The following is a 14709-nucleotide window of genomic DNA, read 5'->3' on the forward strand; positions in this document are numbered from 1 at the left end:
CTTCCTAGTATAAGTTACCTGCAGAACATACACAGCTTCAGTGAGTCGGTAGCAGGTTCCTCTTGCTGTGCTGCCAATTAAAAACATCGCGTGTACATGTAAACAGCAAGAATGAAGAGGGTTTTACAAAATTGTTGTCTATTGCTGGAGATTAAATAGGTAGTAAGTATAACAGTATCACTTATCTGCCCTTAACTGCAATTTATCAACTGCTGATGAACTAGGTTGGAATCTAGAAATGAGAACTGTGCACAGAGCATTGCAGTTGGCTTGTAAATTTTAAAAGGCAGGATTGGCTGATGGCTTTAGCCATGCCAAGCTAATCTTGGCTCTTTGCTCTTTCAGAAGTGCTCCTACAGTCGGTTGCAATGCCATTAATGTGGTCCAAAGACGTTACTGCGAGTTGCTGCGTGGTCACTGGAGTTAAAGTAACAGTGGGTTTGGAAAAGGGGCAGCACGTGCTGAAGTGGAGAACTTGATGCCAAATAAAATGAAGTCTCTGGTACAAAATCTAAACCCTTCTCCCAATGCCTGATCAAATCAGAGTGTCTTCAATACCCACAACTGCTAAGGCAAACCACCAGACCGGCAATTATCTCTCATGTCACAGTCTCTTAGTCTGTTCCCGTCACAAAAGATGGACGTGGGACCCAGAAACCAGAGGTGCTGGAACTGAGGGTACTGCCGCACCCCCTGGCTTGAAGTGGTCCCCATTCTATATATGGGGTACTTTAATGGCTCTCAGCATCCCTGCCAGGAGCCCAGCTCTTTAGGTGAGGGCCTGCGGTGTAAGGGCCAGGCAGAACGGAGGGAGGGGAGACTGCCTGCTGTGCTAAAAGCACAAGAGTCATGTCTAGGATCTGCAATCTATCTAGGCCTGACGATTGCATTACAGGCCTTGTTCACTGTATGATCCTTACACTTGGTTGTGGAACAAATCCAATCAACTGCACTGAAGTCTTTTCAAGCTGATATTTGTGAGATCTCAGCCATGTCCTCTAAAAACCAGGACCAAAACTGTAGGGTCTAGAAGTCTGAAACTGTACTCTGCCTTTAACCCTAATGGGGCTCAGGAGTTCCAGCTTTGGCCCATCACTGATGAGAGCCAGAGACTGCAAAGCAACCTGCGTGAAGGAGGGGGAGTTTGGTCTTATCTAGGTAAATGGGCTCCGTGAGGGTGAGTAGCATGTGGAGAAGATTAAGATTATACTGGCTTGATACCACCAAAACTTTCCCCAAGCCCAGGACAGCCAGCACCATCCTGGCCTTGTTCACATGCATCTCCTTCCTGGGTCCCACACCCAGTCACCTGTGGCCAGCCAGTAGCTATAGACCTTGCTCCTCTGACCACTGCACCGGCTGCCCCCAGGACTCTGCCCCATAGCTCCTCTGTTGCTAGTGTTTAGACAGGTAAATGGATCTTGGCCTATTCCATGCACTGAGTGTGAGTGCTTCAGCTGTGGTGAGAAGAATGCTTTGTGGGGATGAGTCCTGGACATGTGCTCTCAGCTGGCAGTCTGTCTTCTCGGGGAAGCCTGTTGCTAATGCACTGATATCCTGTTTCAGGCTCAGTGCCTGGGATGCCTCCAGATTGTCTCATTTGCCTTTTGCTCTCTCTTTTGCAGGGGTTCTGACAGCTGGCGAGCACACCTTTCCCTTCCAGTTCCTGGTGCCAGGTATGGTGGAGATACTGACTGCTTGGGAGGCTCAGGGTTGTGAAAACATAGTGACGCTAGTGTTTCCGGGAGACTCTTCTCTCCTCTGCCTTATACAGTAAAAAGCGCATGCTGGCCAAGTGGGGAAAGGACCTTTGTTGTCAAGCCTCTAAGACCTTGGCTCAGCTAGGAGAAAGGGGGGGGGGGGTGAGATTCAGAGCTGGCTGGCTAATGGGATTTTTAAACATGACTTTAGTACCTATTGGAGACACTGGTGGGAGCCCAGAGTCAACCACAAACAGCTAGTGACTCTTGATGGTAGTAAAGCATGTCCGTGCCAGGTGCAAAGTCACATTTTAAGGTCATATCCACTGATATGTTTTCAAACCAGAGCTGTTCTCCTGGTCTAGTCGAGGCCTAAGAGCATATTAAGCATTGGAGAGCGCTGGCAGGAAGAGCACAAACCTTTATTAAAGAGAGACCCTCAGGGCTGCCTCTCAATGCACAGCTGGAGTTAGTCTTAAATTGAGCCCGGCTTTTTAGAAGAGCAACTTTGCTGCATAAATCTGGCCCTTCAAGGAATTATCCCTCTGGAGGTTGTCTTCATTAGAGAATCTCGGTGGAAACCCATCTCATTGGGAGCTGTTGGGCTGATGGGAGCCCTAACTTGTGTCTCCACGGGCCAAATTCAGACCCCTACACCCCTGCTGGTGAGAGCGATGATGGAAGCTGCACTGTAGTCATGCCTCTTGACCACACGGCTGGCTAACCCGAAAAGGACCTAGGCAGTTCTTCTTTGCCTAGTGCAGATGAGGCTCTGGGAACCTCTGGTACCTCTACAGCCATATTAACTAAACCACACAGTAGTAAAACTAGCTGGAAGCTGCTGGAGTCTGCCTGCATTAGCGACCCCACCTCCTCACCAGCGCTGGTGGGAAAACCGGTGGGAACTCTGTATTGTAAACTTCTCCAGAGCAGAGTGGGAGGACGATTGTCAGCTCCTGGGGGCAGGGACTGTCTCTGTTCACTGTTTTGTACAGCACCTAGCACAGTGAGGCCGGGTCTGTGACTGGAGCTCCTGGCACTACCATAGCACAAATAAGAGGAGTTAGTGCTGTCCCTGCTTCTGCATACACCATGGCTGCATGGCCCAGGTTGCAGCTTCCTTTTTACTGAAGGGGCAGTAGTCCTGATGGACCAAATTTGGTCCCTGATTCTTCATGCATAGGCTCAAATGCACTTGGGAGACCAACTCCCAAATAGTTGCAAGGTTCTGCCTCTCCTCTTGCTTTGAGCCACAGGAAAGTGTTTCAGGCTCTGTGGGTAAGGCCGAGCTCCCCTTTCGATGGCTTGAGGCATTCTCTTTTTGACTGCCTTCTCTCTTATGAATGTAGCATCAGCCCCCACATCGTTTGAAGGCCCTTTTGGGAAGGTGGTCCATCAGGTCAAAGCCGTGATTGATACACCCCGATTTGCCAAGGACCACAAGTGCAACAAGGTCTTCTACATTCTCTGCCCACTCAACCTGAATGACATCCCTGACATTGAGGTAAGAGAGCAGCAATGGGGAGAGCAAGAGGCTCTTGCACCCTTGAGCGTCTCCCACTGGAATAAAGGAGAAGCCAAGCATCCCTCTCCCCCATCCAGTGTCTCCCTGCGAAGTCAGGGCAGTAACTCGGAGGAGAGGGTCGCTCATGGAGCACATGGAACGAGATGCAATAGGGGTTAGCACGTTGCCACCCAAAGCACTGCAGGGCATCGTTGGTCTGGGCTGTAAATCCATGGGCCTGTTCCGCTGCCGTTTCCACTAGTGCCAGTGAGGCTAGTAGGATTCATTTCTTACCAGTATGCCACACCAGTTAAAGGCAGGGGGGTCGGGAGGGGATGTGACCTCCCCTAGCCTGGGACCCCCTGGTGTCCCCCCTCCCCTCCCCATGATCCATCCCACATTACCTGGGGGGGAGTGCTCCCAGTGGGTGGACCCAGCACAGCTGCTGTGTGGGATGCCAAGAGAAGAGGAACAATAGCCGGCCCAGTCGCACCTGCTTTGGGAATCGCCAGTGGAAGAACTTCAAACCAGCTCCCTCTGACAGCAGAGAATATATTTATTTCAGACACGCTGGCAACTGAGTCCACACCAGCAGCTCCACCGGCACGGCTGTATGCCCTAGCCACGCCCCCAGCCCTGTCTCCGGCAGGGCTGCTGTACAGACCCCAGACAGGAGACAGGGGCACGCAGCTGCATGGAATCCTAGGAGAACCGGGTGGCCCCACGTTCTGCTCCTGTGTCTTTCCAGTATGCCATACTGACTATAAATGGCTTATAGCAGACTAGACCAGACCACCCTACTTGCCCCACTGACTAGCGCAGTCCCCTTCATGCGTGGGCTGCAGAGATCTGCATGAGAACTAGCCTTTTTCTAGGTGATCCCACTGGGTGCAGGCCTGGGGGAGTGTGTAACCAGCCCCACTCTAGGGGTTGTTGTAATGACCCTTTGGGTCTAATGACACCATCCTCTGGCTTTTGCCAGCCTGGAATCTTTTCTGATGAATAGACCGTTGTTCTGGGGTGGCTGTCACTGCTGCTGTGAAAGGAATTGGGCACTGGCCCTTGATGAGATCACTATAAGCACGTATGGGCAAAGCAGCTGCTTTGTGTGTGTTTACCTGTGGTTTGCAGCAGCCCTCTGGGGACCAGCGACGTCTGCCCTACTCTGGAAGATGATCTGTGGGGTACAGTAGCTCATAGCGTTGTATTTGTCCCCGTGTGGGAGATGTGGCCTCCACTGGGAGGCGCGCTCAGCCTTATTCAAACTGTGTAGAATACCAAGCTTGTTGGAAGACCGGGTGTTTCGGATTTGGCAGGGGGAACCCAAGCCCTCATTCCCTTTGACCATTTTTTTTGCAAACTCCCTCTTGAGCCCCCGCGTCTGACCACCTGCTGTCCCCCCACAGCAACCGAACACCACGTCCATCACCAAGAAGTTCAGCTACAAGCTGGTGAAGAGTGGAAATATCGTCTTAACCGCCACCTCGGACCTCAAAGGTTATATCGTGGGGCAGGCGATCCAGCTGTGCACCGACATCGAGAACAAGTCTGGCCGGGACACTGGCACTGTGGCGGCCAGCCTCCTCCAGGTAAGAGACCTCAGCAGGGACTGGGACTGATGCTGGGCTGGCTCGGATAGAGCCACATCCAGGCAGATGCTGAGAGCAGTGTCTCAAGACTTGCTTTCCCTCCTAGGCGCAATGATGATATAAATGGGGGTCTGCTAAACTTGAAATCCTTGTGCATCTCCCTTCCCAGGTGTGTAGTAGGTGGTGATGGGAGGAGGTTAGGTGGAAACCAAATCCTTAGAGGGGATGCAGAATTAACTAACTTGGGCATGGGGTGGGAGGAGAGACGCCCCCATGAATGCAATCCAGGTGTAACTCAGTGAGCGGGCAGAGGGCAGGTTGCAGATCCTCATCCCACTCCGTGCCTACTCCACTGAGTCTCTTGCAGCATCAGCTAGAGAGCCTTGCTGCTTCAGCTCAAGCTGTAGCCGTCCATGCTTTCAGCTCTGGAGTCCTTGATTTAATCTCCAGTGTGTCTGCCAAGATGGCAACTGTCACATAATTGATACAGGGCAGAAACTCCATGTTGCTGTCTGTCACGCCAGACCTCTGCTTACTCTCACTCAGCAAGGGTTTCTAGTTCTTGGCAACTCTGAGCAATGCTGGAAGCCCAGTGAAACGGACCCTGTAGAAATTGTTCTGCTTAATCCCATCTTCGCTCTTCTCTATAGAAGGTCGCTTATAAATCCAAGCGTTGGATTTATGACTTGAGGACCATTGCTGAGGTGGAGGGCTCGGGGGTGAAGGCCTGGAAGCACGCGGAATGGAAGGAGCAGATCCTTGTCCCTGCACTGCCGCAGTCCATGCTGCAAGGCTGCAGCCTCATACATGTCGACTACTATATCCAGGTAGGTACTGCCCTGCCCTGCCCCTTCCTTACAGCAGAACATCCGTGAGGGCTGCCAATGGGCTGGGCCAGGGCTGCCAGAGTCCTTGGGGAGGGTGGAGCCAGAGGAGTTTCTGCCTGGGGGAAGAAGCTCTCCAAACAATACTGCGCTCCATGGAGTAAACACCACCTGGTCTGGAGGAGACACCTATGTGGTAGGACTTGCCTGTCAGGCTGCTCAGCAGATGAGTGTCTGCAGCTCCCTGGGTTACAGAGCTCCAGTCTGCTTCCCGGTTTTGGTGCGGGGCAATACTACAATCCCTACCCACAGATGCACGGTTTTACATAGGCTTGTTGCTGAAAAATGCTAACGGTGCAGTCCCAACCTCGGCAAGTCTGGGGTTAGCCAGTTAGAGATTGGAATAAAAGTGATGCTTCTGGCCAAGCTTTCAGCAGAGCTCTGCCCACTGGGTCCTGAGTACTTGGAAATTTGGCCCTGAGCTCTCTCAAAAACCTGGTTAAGACACCAAACAAGACCATGTGGGTGCTGCAGCATGAGACTGGGGACCTCCCAATAACTTGCTACCTTTCTGGCACATTTGGGCCTAGAACTGTAGCTGTCCTGTTAATCTCTGCTCAGTGGCTGGAACTGCCTGTGTTTGGAGCAACTGGGCCTTTGGCAGAACCTGGATTGACTGACTTGGATGCCTCTTGTTTTCTCCCCTCCCCAGGTTTCCCTGAAGTCGCCAGAGGTTTCAGTCACTCTTCCTATTTACATCGGCAACATCGCTGTGAACAGGGTTCCTCTGACCCCGGCTAGGTCGGTCCAGCACATTCCATCCGTTGTGGTACCATCCGCCCCACCAGAAGAGGAGGAAGCTGCCAGTGGCTATCACCCAATGGACAATGTTTCAATCCCCACCAAGAGCCATTCCCAGCTTCACACGTTCAGCTATGCTCCAGGACTGAGCCTCCAGGACGTAAGGCTGGATTCAGACCAGACTGCCTCCCCAAACCACCCCACACTTTGCTTGGCAACAGGAGCGACGGTCCCGTACTATGCTGAGGGGACAGTGGTTCCGGTTCCCACCGCCAGCTCTCTCATCTTGCCTCCGGAGTACAGCACGTGGGGTTACCCCAATGGTGAGCGCTCCCTCCCGGAGCTCTAAAAGAGCTGCTGTCTAGGTTGTGAGGGGAAATCAATCCAGTGGCTGTTGAGAGTGTAGACTTGTCCCTTACCCCGCTGCTGCCAGAGCAGTGGTTGAACCCCTGTCGTGTGGTAGTGGTTCTTTCCATGGCTGCTGAGCCAGGCCAGGACATGGGGAGAGCCATGTAGGAGGAGACCAGGCCACATGGTCTGTTAGTCAGAAAAGTCACAGGGTCTCTGTGTCCAGTAGCCTCCGTAAAGGATTCCCCCTTTATAGCCATGACAGTCATGTCACATGTCTACTATGAGGGAGGTGACCTACCCACAGCCAACATTATCTTGAGGATAGCTGTGGAAGTGGAGAAGATCTTTGCAAAAGACGGTATTGGTCCAACAGGATGGTGTAAATGTCTGGACCCATGCTGATGCTGTTGGCAACAGAACTGGAAAAGCAACTTTAACAGGAGTCTTTCCTTTGTGAATGGGCATTTGGTCTGGCTCAAAGAGGGGAAATTCTACATGTGTGATGAGATGGTCCAGCATGTAAGAATTTGGGAACTCCTTTATACATGAGGAGAAAATCCGTGGAACCTGCCTATCCCAGAACTGCCCATCTAGGGTCTGTGAGAGAACAGGCTTAGACCAAACCAATATCCTAATGCAATAAGAACACCCTTAGCACTCAGGGTAAAAACTGAGGCACTAGGTGTTGTCTTGGCTGTGTAACTGACCCAAACTGTTTCTTCGAGGCCAAACATCAGCAAACAAGGGATGGATGAATTGCAAGGGGAGTGAGAGGATGCTGATTGACGGGGAGGGGGTGAGATCTAGGGGTACTAACCTAACTGCTGCATAGGTAAGCAAAACCATCACTACTACTTAGAGTGCTAGTCCCTAAGTGTATTGTACATGCGGGTACGCACGCATGCCATGCACCTGAGACTGGAGATTTCTAGCCAGTAGTGTCTGTCGGTTGGTCCGCGGCTGCGGAGATGCCCTCCTCAGGCTCCGAACTGAGGGAATAAGAGTTGGTGCAGACAGAGACCTCTCCAGTTTCTTCTTACCACTGCATAGCCCGAGTTGGAATCTTCTGTGTCCATGGATACCTCCGTGTTTCGTCTTCAGAACCTGTAAATGTGTTGTACGTAGTCTTGGTGTTCGTTTGTCTTGTAGTAGTAAGCTTAGCTTGAGAACTGTCTCTATCCCCGTTCCTTCCCCGTGAGCATCAAACAACGGTGCTGCCTTTGTTGCCAGGAAAAGGATCGATTAAGTGCAGCATCTGTCACTCCGCTCCTTCCCGCCCCCGCCTTCCGAAACTTGTGAGGAGGGAGATCATCTGAGAAAACACCTTACGGAGATGGTTGAGACCTCAGTCAGATACAGGCCAGGGAGGCTCCCTCCTCCCTCACACACGCCATACATCGACTTCTACCAATGAGAAACAACCCTCCAAGCACGAGCTCCAGAGTTGCAAAACCCAAATAGTCATCAGCGAGGGCTGCTCATGAGAGTAAGGGGCACTCTCATGAGTACAAAGACCGATGTCTTTTCAGGTCTGCTCCCTCCCTGACTCGGTCAAGTCAAGTGAATCCTCGTGCCCGGATCCTAAGGCTTTAGCCAGCTTAAACCCTCTGATCATGAGGGTAAAGCATGAAGATGAAAGGATCTGCCATTTCTGACATCTCCAGTTGATAAGCCTAAGGATCGGCACACCAAGACCATCTCCGTTCCCAGTTAGACTCTTTGATGGTACCGACCCATTTCTGGACTAGAGACATGCCAGATCTGTTAGTCCCAACTGTAGAAACACCTCCTACTTCAAGACAAACCAAAACTGACACCTCGCTATAGGACAGTGTTCTCCAAACATTTTACACCTAAGATTACTTTTTGAATTTAAGGGCAACCCAGGATCTACCCTGCCCTGCTTGCTCTCCCTTCCCCCTGCTGCAGTCACTTTCACTGGGGTGGGCTCTGGTCTGGGGCTGAGGGCTTCACAGTGTGGGAGGGGGCTCTGGTTGAGCCTGGGGCAGGGGGTTTGGGTGCAGGAAGGGGTGAGGTGTGCAAGCTCTGGGAGGGAGTTTGAGTGCAGGAGGGGGCTCCAGGCTGGGGCAGAGGGTTGGGGTGCGGGAGCAGGCTCAGGGCTGGGGATTGGGGTGTGGCCTTCTGCTGGGCAGCACTTATCTCGGGTGGCTCCCAGTTGGCAGCGCAGTGAGGCTGAGGCAGGCTCCCAGAAGGGGCCAACATGCCTCTGTTACCAGCATGGGGCTGGGGCAGGCAGGGAGCCTGCCTTAGCAGCAGCCCCGTTGCACCACCAGAGATCCTCTAGGATCGACTGGTTGGTGACCACTGCTGTAGGATATCTTCACCCTCCCCTTCTTTCAGGGCTTGAGACATTTTGACACTGGAGGAGGAAACCTTGAGGAAATGGAAATGCTCCCCACTCCCATCTGTAGGCAGGAGCTTTACCCACCAGTGCAGACGGCTCTGCTGGTTGAACAGGAGCCAGCTTTCTCTCCCGATGGGTTGGAAGCTCCAGATGAACCATCATTCCCCACATAGGGAGGTGAGTTCAGACAGACTCAAAGATCTGGAGTCCATCCTCCACCCAGATACTATTATCCGAGGGACTGATGGTCTGTGATTCCTTGGGATCCCCCGCAATTGGTCAGCCCTTCATATTGGACCTGTTAGGGTCTATAGGATCCCTACTTTAGACACCTTTGATCCATCCATGAGTCCCATTGACCCTCTTCTACACTACACCAACCAGCTCCATTGTAGTAAGAGGGAGAAGAATTTCAAGCCAGATCTGGAGCGACCAATGGGTGTTTCCTTGCCTTCACCAAATGAGGCAATTTGTCCCTTCTTCCCTATCCCTGCGTAATGGCCACAGGCAATATCAGGAGCTCCTGCAGAGAGTGGTGAATGAACTTCAGGTTTCACTTGAGGATGTCCAAGATACTCAGCACACAGTCTTTTACATCTTGTAGCCTTCTGCTCCCAACCAAGTAGCCTCCCAGTAAATGAGGGCATCCTGGAACCAGACAAGGTAGTGTGGCATTCTCCAGTCTCCTGTGCACCACCCCAAAAAGGGGCAAGAGGTGATATATTTGTACCAGCCAAGGAGTGGAGTTTTTCTCACACACAGCACTCAGCTCCCTGGCAATACAAGACGCCTCCGAGATCTAGCCTGCAATGTCCCAAAGCAGCACCTGTGGACAAGAGCTCGAAATGGCTTGATCTTCTAGGAAGGAAGGTATTATCTTCTAACAGCCTTCAGTTTCATATTGCTAACTACCAGGCTCTGTTGGTAAAATAATTTCAACAGTTACTGGGAGTTTGTCCCTGTAGTCCAAAATTTTCCTCAAGAATTTCAAGACTTCATTGAGGATGGCAAATTGGTGGTGAAAACACCAAACAAGTTGCCATGGATGCTGCTAACATGGCATCTAATGGGTTGGAGACAGGAATACTCATGAGGCAGGAGTCTTGGCTACACTCCTCCCAAGTTTCTCTGGGAGGTTCAGAATGTCCTAGAGAACTTGCCCATCGAGTCTAATCTATCTAGTGTGAAGCCTGAGTCTCTAGGACAGTCCTCTGCTCCCCAGGCATTTACACCCCTGCCCCAAAGAGAAAGCACAAATGTATGAGCCGAAACTGCCTCCTCCACCATTCCACCACCAGCGCCCTTTCAAGCCACCATGCAAATGTCTGAGGATACAAAGATGTAGGTATTTATCTCCCTGTGTCACAACTGCAAATACTCCAGCCACATCCATCACTCAGGGATTACTTTTTGATGGGATGATCAAGAACCTCCTACCCCTACTGATGCCATCCACTTCTGCCCTCTGGACCTTGGGTGGCCACCCCGTCCTCTTTGCCCACAATTGGGTGGTTATCACAACAGACCAGTGGATATTAGAAATCACCCACTGCAGCTACTCTGTAGAATTCCTCTCCCCTTCCTGGTTCCTCTTCGGGGACCACTCGTGAGGAGATTCTCCATCCAACAAGGGGCTATAAAACAAGTGCCACCTCAGCACCAAGGGAAAGGTTTCTACTCCCCATATTCCATCGTTCCCAAGAAAAAGGGAGGATGGAGACCTGTTCTCGACCTTCAGCAATTAAATGTTTTTATTGGCAAATCAAAATGCCAAATGGTTAAGCTGGCATAAATAATCCCCTTCCTGGTGGAGGGAATGTGGTTTGCAGCTCTCAGCATGAAAGACACTCTCACATTCATGTGGACGTTAACCTGGAGCTCCATTCATAACATTAGGCCTTGTCTGCAGATGCAGCTAAGGGGAGAGGGGGCAGCAGTATTAGACCTCTATACCAACTGCAGCCTTGCACCTCCCCCCCACACACCTCTACCTCTACCTGACTTGAATACAGTTTACCAATAACCCATGCGTGGAATACACATAGGAACATACACTTTAAGAAGAAATGGAGGCTACTTACCTGTGACTGGAGGTTCTTCAAGATGTGTGGTCCCTATCTGTATTCCACTACCCACCCTGCCTCCCCTCTGCTGTGGATTGTATCTGATCAGCAGAAATAAAGGAACTGGGGAGGTGTTGATCTGCACCTTCTCTTATCCCCTGGGTTTGGAGCAGGAGGAGGAGAACTGCAAGCACAGACCAACGGACGCTCTTCCTCAAATTCTCCAATCTCCGGCACATGGTATGCTTGTGTACGCACGTGTTGAACGCAGATAGGGACCACCTGTAAAACTGAGTATTTTCCCACTTGTAAAACTGAGTGTTAATCCCTACCAGACCAGGGAGTTGTGAAGCTTAACATTTTAAAGAGCTCTGAAGGACTATGTAAGTGCCTGTGTTGGTGGCCATCCACCTAATTGAAAGTACTTTTTCTTGCATGAACAGACAAATTATAGGGGTATGAGTGTCTTTCAGTAGCTACAGGCTGTCCTTTACTGCCTCTCAAGTGATCAGTTCGTGTACTTCCCAGGTCAGATGGCAGGGCTGGGGGCTGCTTCTCTGGTGTTCTGTGGTCCACAGTGTCATTCCTAGCTCCTCTGCCCTCTGGTTCATGCCCTGAAAGGAGCAGAATGGCAAATTGTCCACAAAAAGTCACTCACTCAATTGTGCGTCTCTCTTTATGGGCTCTAGTCCTGTAAAGTCCGAGACGGTGGGGTTTTTTTTGGGCCATTGGCTTCAGTGGGATTTGTATCTGGCCCTAGCTGGAGGAGCAGAGTGGTGGGAGGGAAACCTTCAAAGTAAGCTGTACAATCTGACTCCTAAACTTTTTTTTTTTTTTCCCTCTCCCTGGTAGAGGCACCCCCTTCCTACGAACAAAGCTGCAGCACCGCCAACTCCAGCCTCAGCAATGGCAACTAGCCCTGTGCTTGGAACCTTGACGACAGTGCTGTCCCCATCTGCTGCCAAGTCCGGTACCGCGCAAAGCATCTCTTGTACTTGGGGCCACCAGCTACTCCTGGGCTGAGATTTTTTTTAAGTCTTTCTTTTTTTATTTTAAAGAAATAGAGCGGTGAGAAGCAGTGTGAGGCGTAGTGTATGTGGGGTGGGGAGGGGAATTGTACAGCCTCTTCACACCCGCTCTCCTGACACACCGGGGCAGAGACGTTACCTGCCCTCGGGATGCCTTGCACAATGGTCTGTGTTCCTGTACTGTAATCAACACTTTATTTAGCACCTGTGATGCCTTATCGAAAATGCTACTGAATTGTTGTCTGTCTGCGATAGCAGGCTTGTGTGGATTCATTTGATATATTTTTTGTGGTGGGTTTGAGTGCTTTTTCTAATCAGGACTGGGCTCAGCAGCCTCGGTCATTCTTCCATGTGGGCCTTTGGTGTAGCTGACTTCCTCAAAGCCCTTCCTACCTGCTCTGCACCCCTACTTTACACCAAATCAATGGGGCAATGTCTGCCACCATAGGAGATCTCCAGAAGGCACAGCCACAGCACAAAGGGGTAAAAAGGGCCTATAGGGCAGGCTCTCTGCATTGCCATGCTGCAAAGTGACTGGCCAGCTTCCAACAGTTGCAAGCGAAAACATTGCCAGTACGTGATGAGACAAGGGGGCTTCTGTAGCCATGACCTTGATCTAGGCACTCATCAGGAACCCTAGCAGGATTCCTACTGGGGATAGTCCCAGGTGGTGAGGAGGGGAAGAAGAGTGATATACAATTTAATACCTTTCCATGGCACTTTTTGAAGCCAGTCTTTAGAGGTCTCCTGCAGGAATAGAATTGTCTATAAAAATCTTATAGGATTTTCTGAGCAACACCTGCAGCACCCTATTGGCTTCATCCCTTTTAAATTCTTAGGACTTTGGTATAAAGGGGATAAGCTCTGCCATGCCAGCCAAATCAGCTGCCAGAAACCTCCCAGGCACTCGGTCTGCAAGTGGCTGATAGCTCCTGCTCTGGAGGGCGTAACCTCTTCGTTCCCACAATCCACTGCTCTCAGCCAGCTGGAAACTGACAATCAAGCTTCAAACTTCCATCTAACACTACCTCTGAGTTCTCCCAAGGGGCTTCATGGGGAACCCCACCCTTTGAAATGACCCGAAAGCAGGAAATGCTCTCCCCGCAAAGAGCCTTGCTGTCCATTGGATGGAAGTGCCAGAAAGGCCCGTGGACTGTGACCTACTCCTGCTTCTCACCCCATCAAAGCTATCTGCAGCTCCACCCCCAAACTTGTGCAGTCCTGGGGAAAAGGCTGATTTTCCATTGGAGTAGGGTTCCCTGGCTTGTAAGGAAAACCAGCTTTGCAAGCTGCAGTGCAAAACCAAACCAAATGAGCATGCTCCAGGGGCAGAGGTTAGGGGCATTTAGGGGCAACATCTCCAACAGTGGGCCTCTGACAGGGTGTGTTTTTTGTTTTGTTTGTTTGCTTTGTTTTTTGAGGGTGCCCATCTTGACCTCGTACCAGTGTGATGATCAGAAATGCTGATCACCTGCAGCTGCATTTGACATTGCTGGGTCCTGCAGACACTTTTCACCTGTGAGTGCTGAACCCAAGATAAGGGGTCTCAAGCTGCACACCCTATAGCAGAAGCCAATTCTGAGAGCGGAAGCCTTTCTCTCATCCCCGCTTCCACCTGCCTCTACCTAACCCAGGGCTGGCTGCTGGGGGACAGCTCTCCCTTTTCTGTGCAAATGTCATTAATTGTGTGGAACTGCTTTGGGGGAAGGGAGGATGGGCGGGGGGGGGGGAAACATTCCCTAGCAGCACTGGCATGCTCTCTCTCTCTCTGCACCCATAGTTATAAAATGATTGTCCAGGTCCATAAATATATGAAATACAAACTTGTTTTTAATGACTGAATTCATAACAAATAAAATTTTAATGCTGTATTTAATAAATTATTCTGAGAAAAATGGAGTGATTCTTGCAAAATGATCGTTTCTATATGTACACGTGGCCCAGAACTCTGCACCTGCGATTTGGGATCACAGGGGATGTGTATGGCCCTTTAACTGCCATGAGAGGGAGGTGCTTTCACAGGAGTGGTTCTGCGTTTCCAGCAAGGGTCTGATGTTTGCAGACACATCTATTCATTCTGTAGCCTAATGATTTTGGGATGGGGGAGTAGCCATGTGTCTTAATGGCTGAATCTCATTTCCTAATCACTAGTGAATTGCCTGCTGTTAAAGCTACCCTATAATGGGGTAGAGTCTGATCCTCAGGTGTTGAGTTCCCTCAACTCCCATTGGCTTGGATCAGCGGGGGGGTAGCTGCTAGATTAGTTCACTACCTCTATTATGTGCCTTGCTGTGCTGAGAACGTACAGTTCATCAAAATGGCCAGCAGGTGCTGTCTGATCACTGGTGTGGTCTGAGCTCTCTGCAATTTAGTATGCAGGCTCGATGCAAACTAGGGAATTAGAGGAGGAAAATCTAATCCTAATCCAATCCAGGAAACAGGAGGATGGAAATGGAATAGCCAAGACTTGAGAGAAAAGGTTGG

General features: G+C 50.8%; 1 protein-coding gene across 3 annotated transcripts in view; it reads left to right on the forward strand.

The window, feature by feature from the left end:
- Positions 1-14120, forward strand: part of ARRDC1 (arrestin domain containing 1) — a 68306-nt gene extending 54186 nt beyond the window's left edge. For 2 of the 3 annotated variants that reach the window (XM_073313932.1, XM_073313931.2), the window contains 6 exons: positions 1626-1676; positions 3050-3204; positions 4611-4793; positions 5444-5620; positions 6330-6741; positions 12050-14120. In XM_073313932.1, the coding sequence (XP_073170033.1) occupies positions 1626-1676; positions 3050-3204; positions 4611-4793; positions 5444-5620; positions 6330-6741; positions 12050-12114 (1043 nt within the window). In that variant the 3' untranslated portion in view covers positions 12115-14120. Of the gene's footprint in view, positions 1-1625; positions 1677-3049; positions 3205-4610; positions 4794-5443; positions 5621-6329; positions 6742-9130; positions 9312-12049 lie in introns of all 3 variants that reach the window. The other variant, XR_012155215.2, reaches the window with a different exon arrangement.
- Positions 14121-14709: the final 589 nt, after the last annotated feature.

This window comes from Lepidochelys kempii, chromosome 16 (genome assembly GCF_965140285.1).
Source record: "Lepidochelys kempii isolate rLepKem1 chromosome 16, rLepKem1.hap1, whole genome shotgun sequence".
Taxonomy (NCBI): Eukaryota; Metazoa; Chordata; order Testudines; family Cheloniidae; genus Lepidochelys; species Lepidochelys kempii.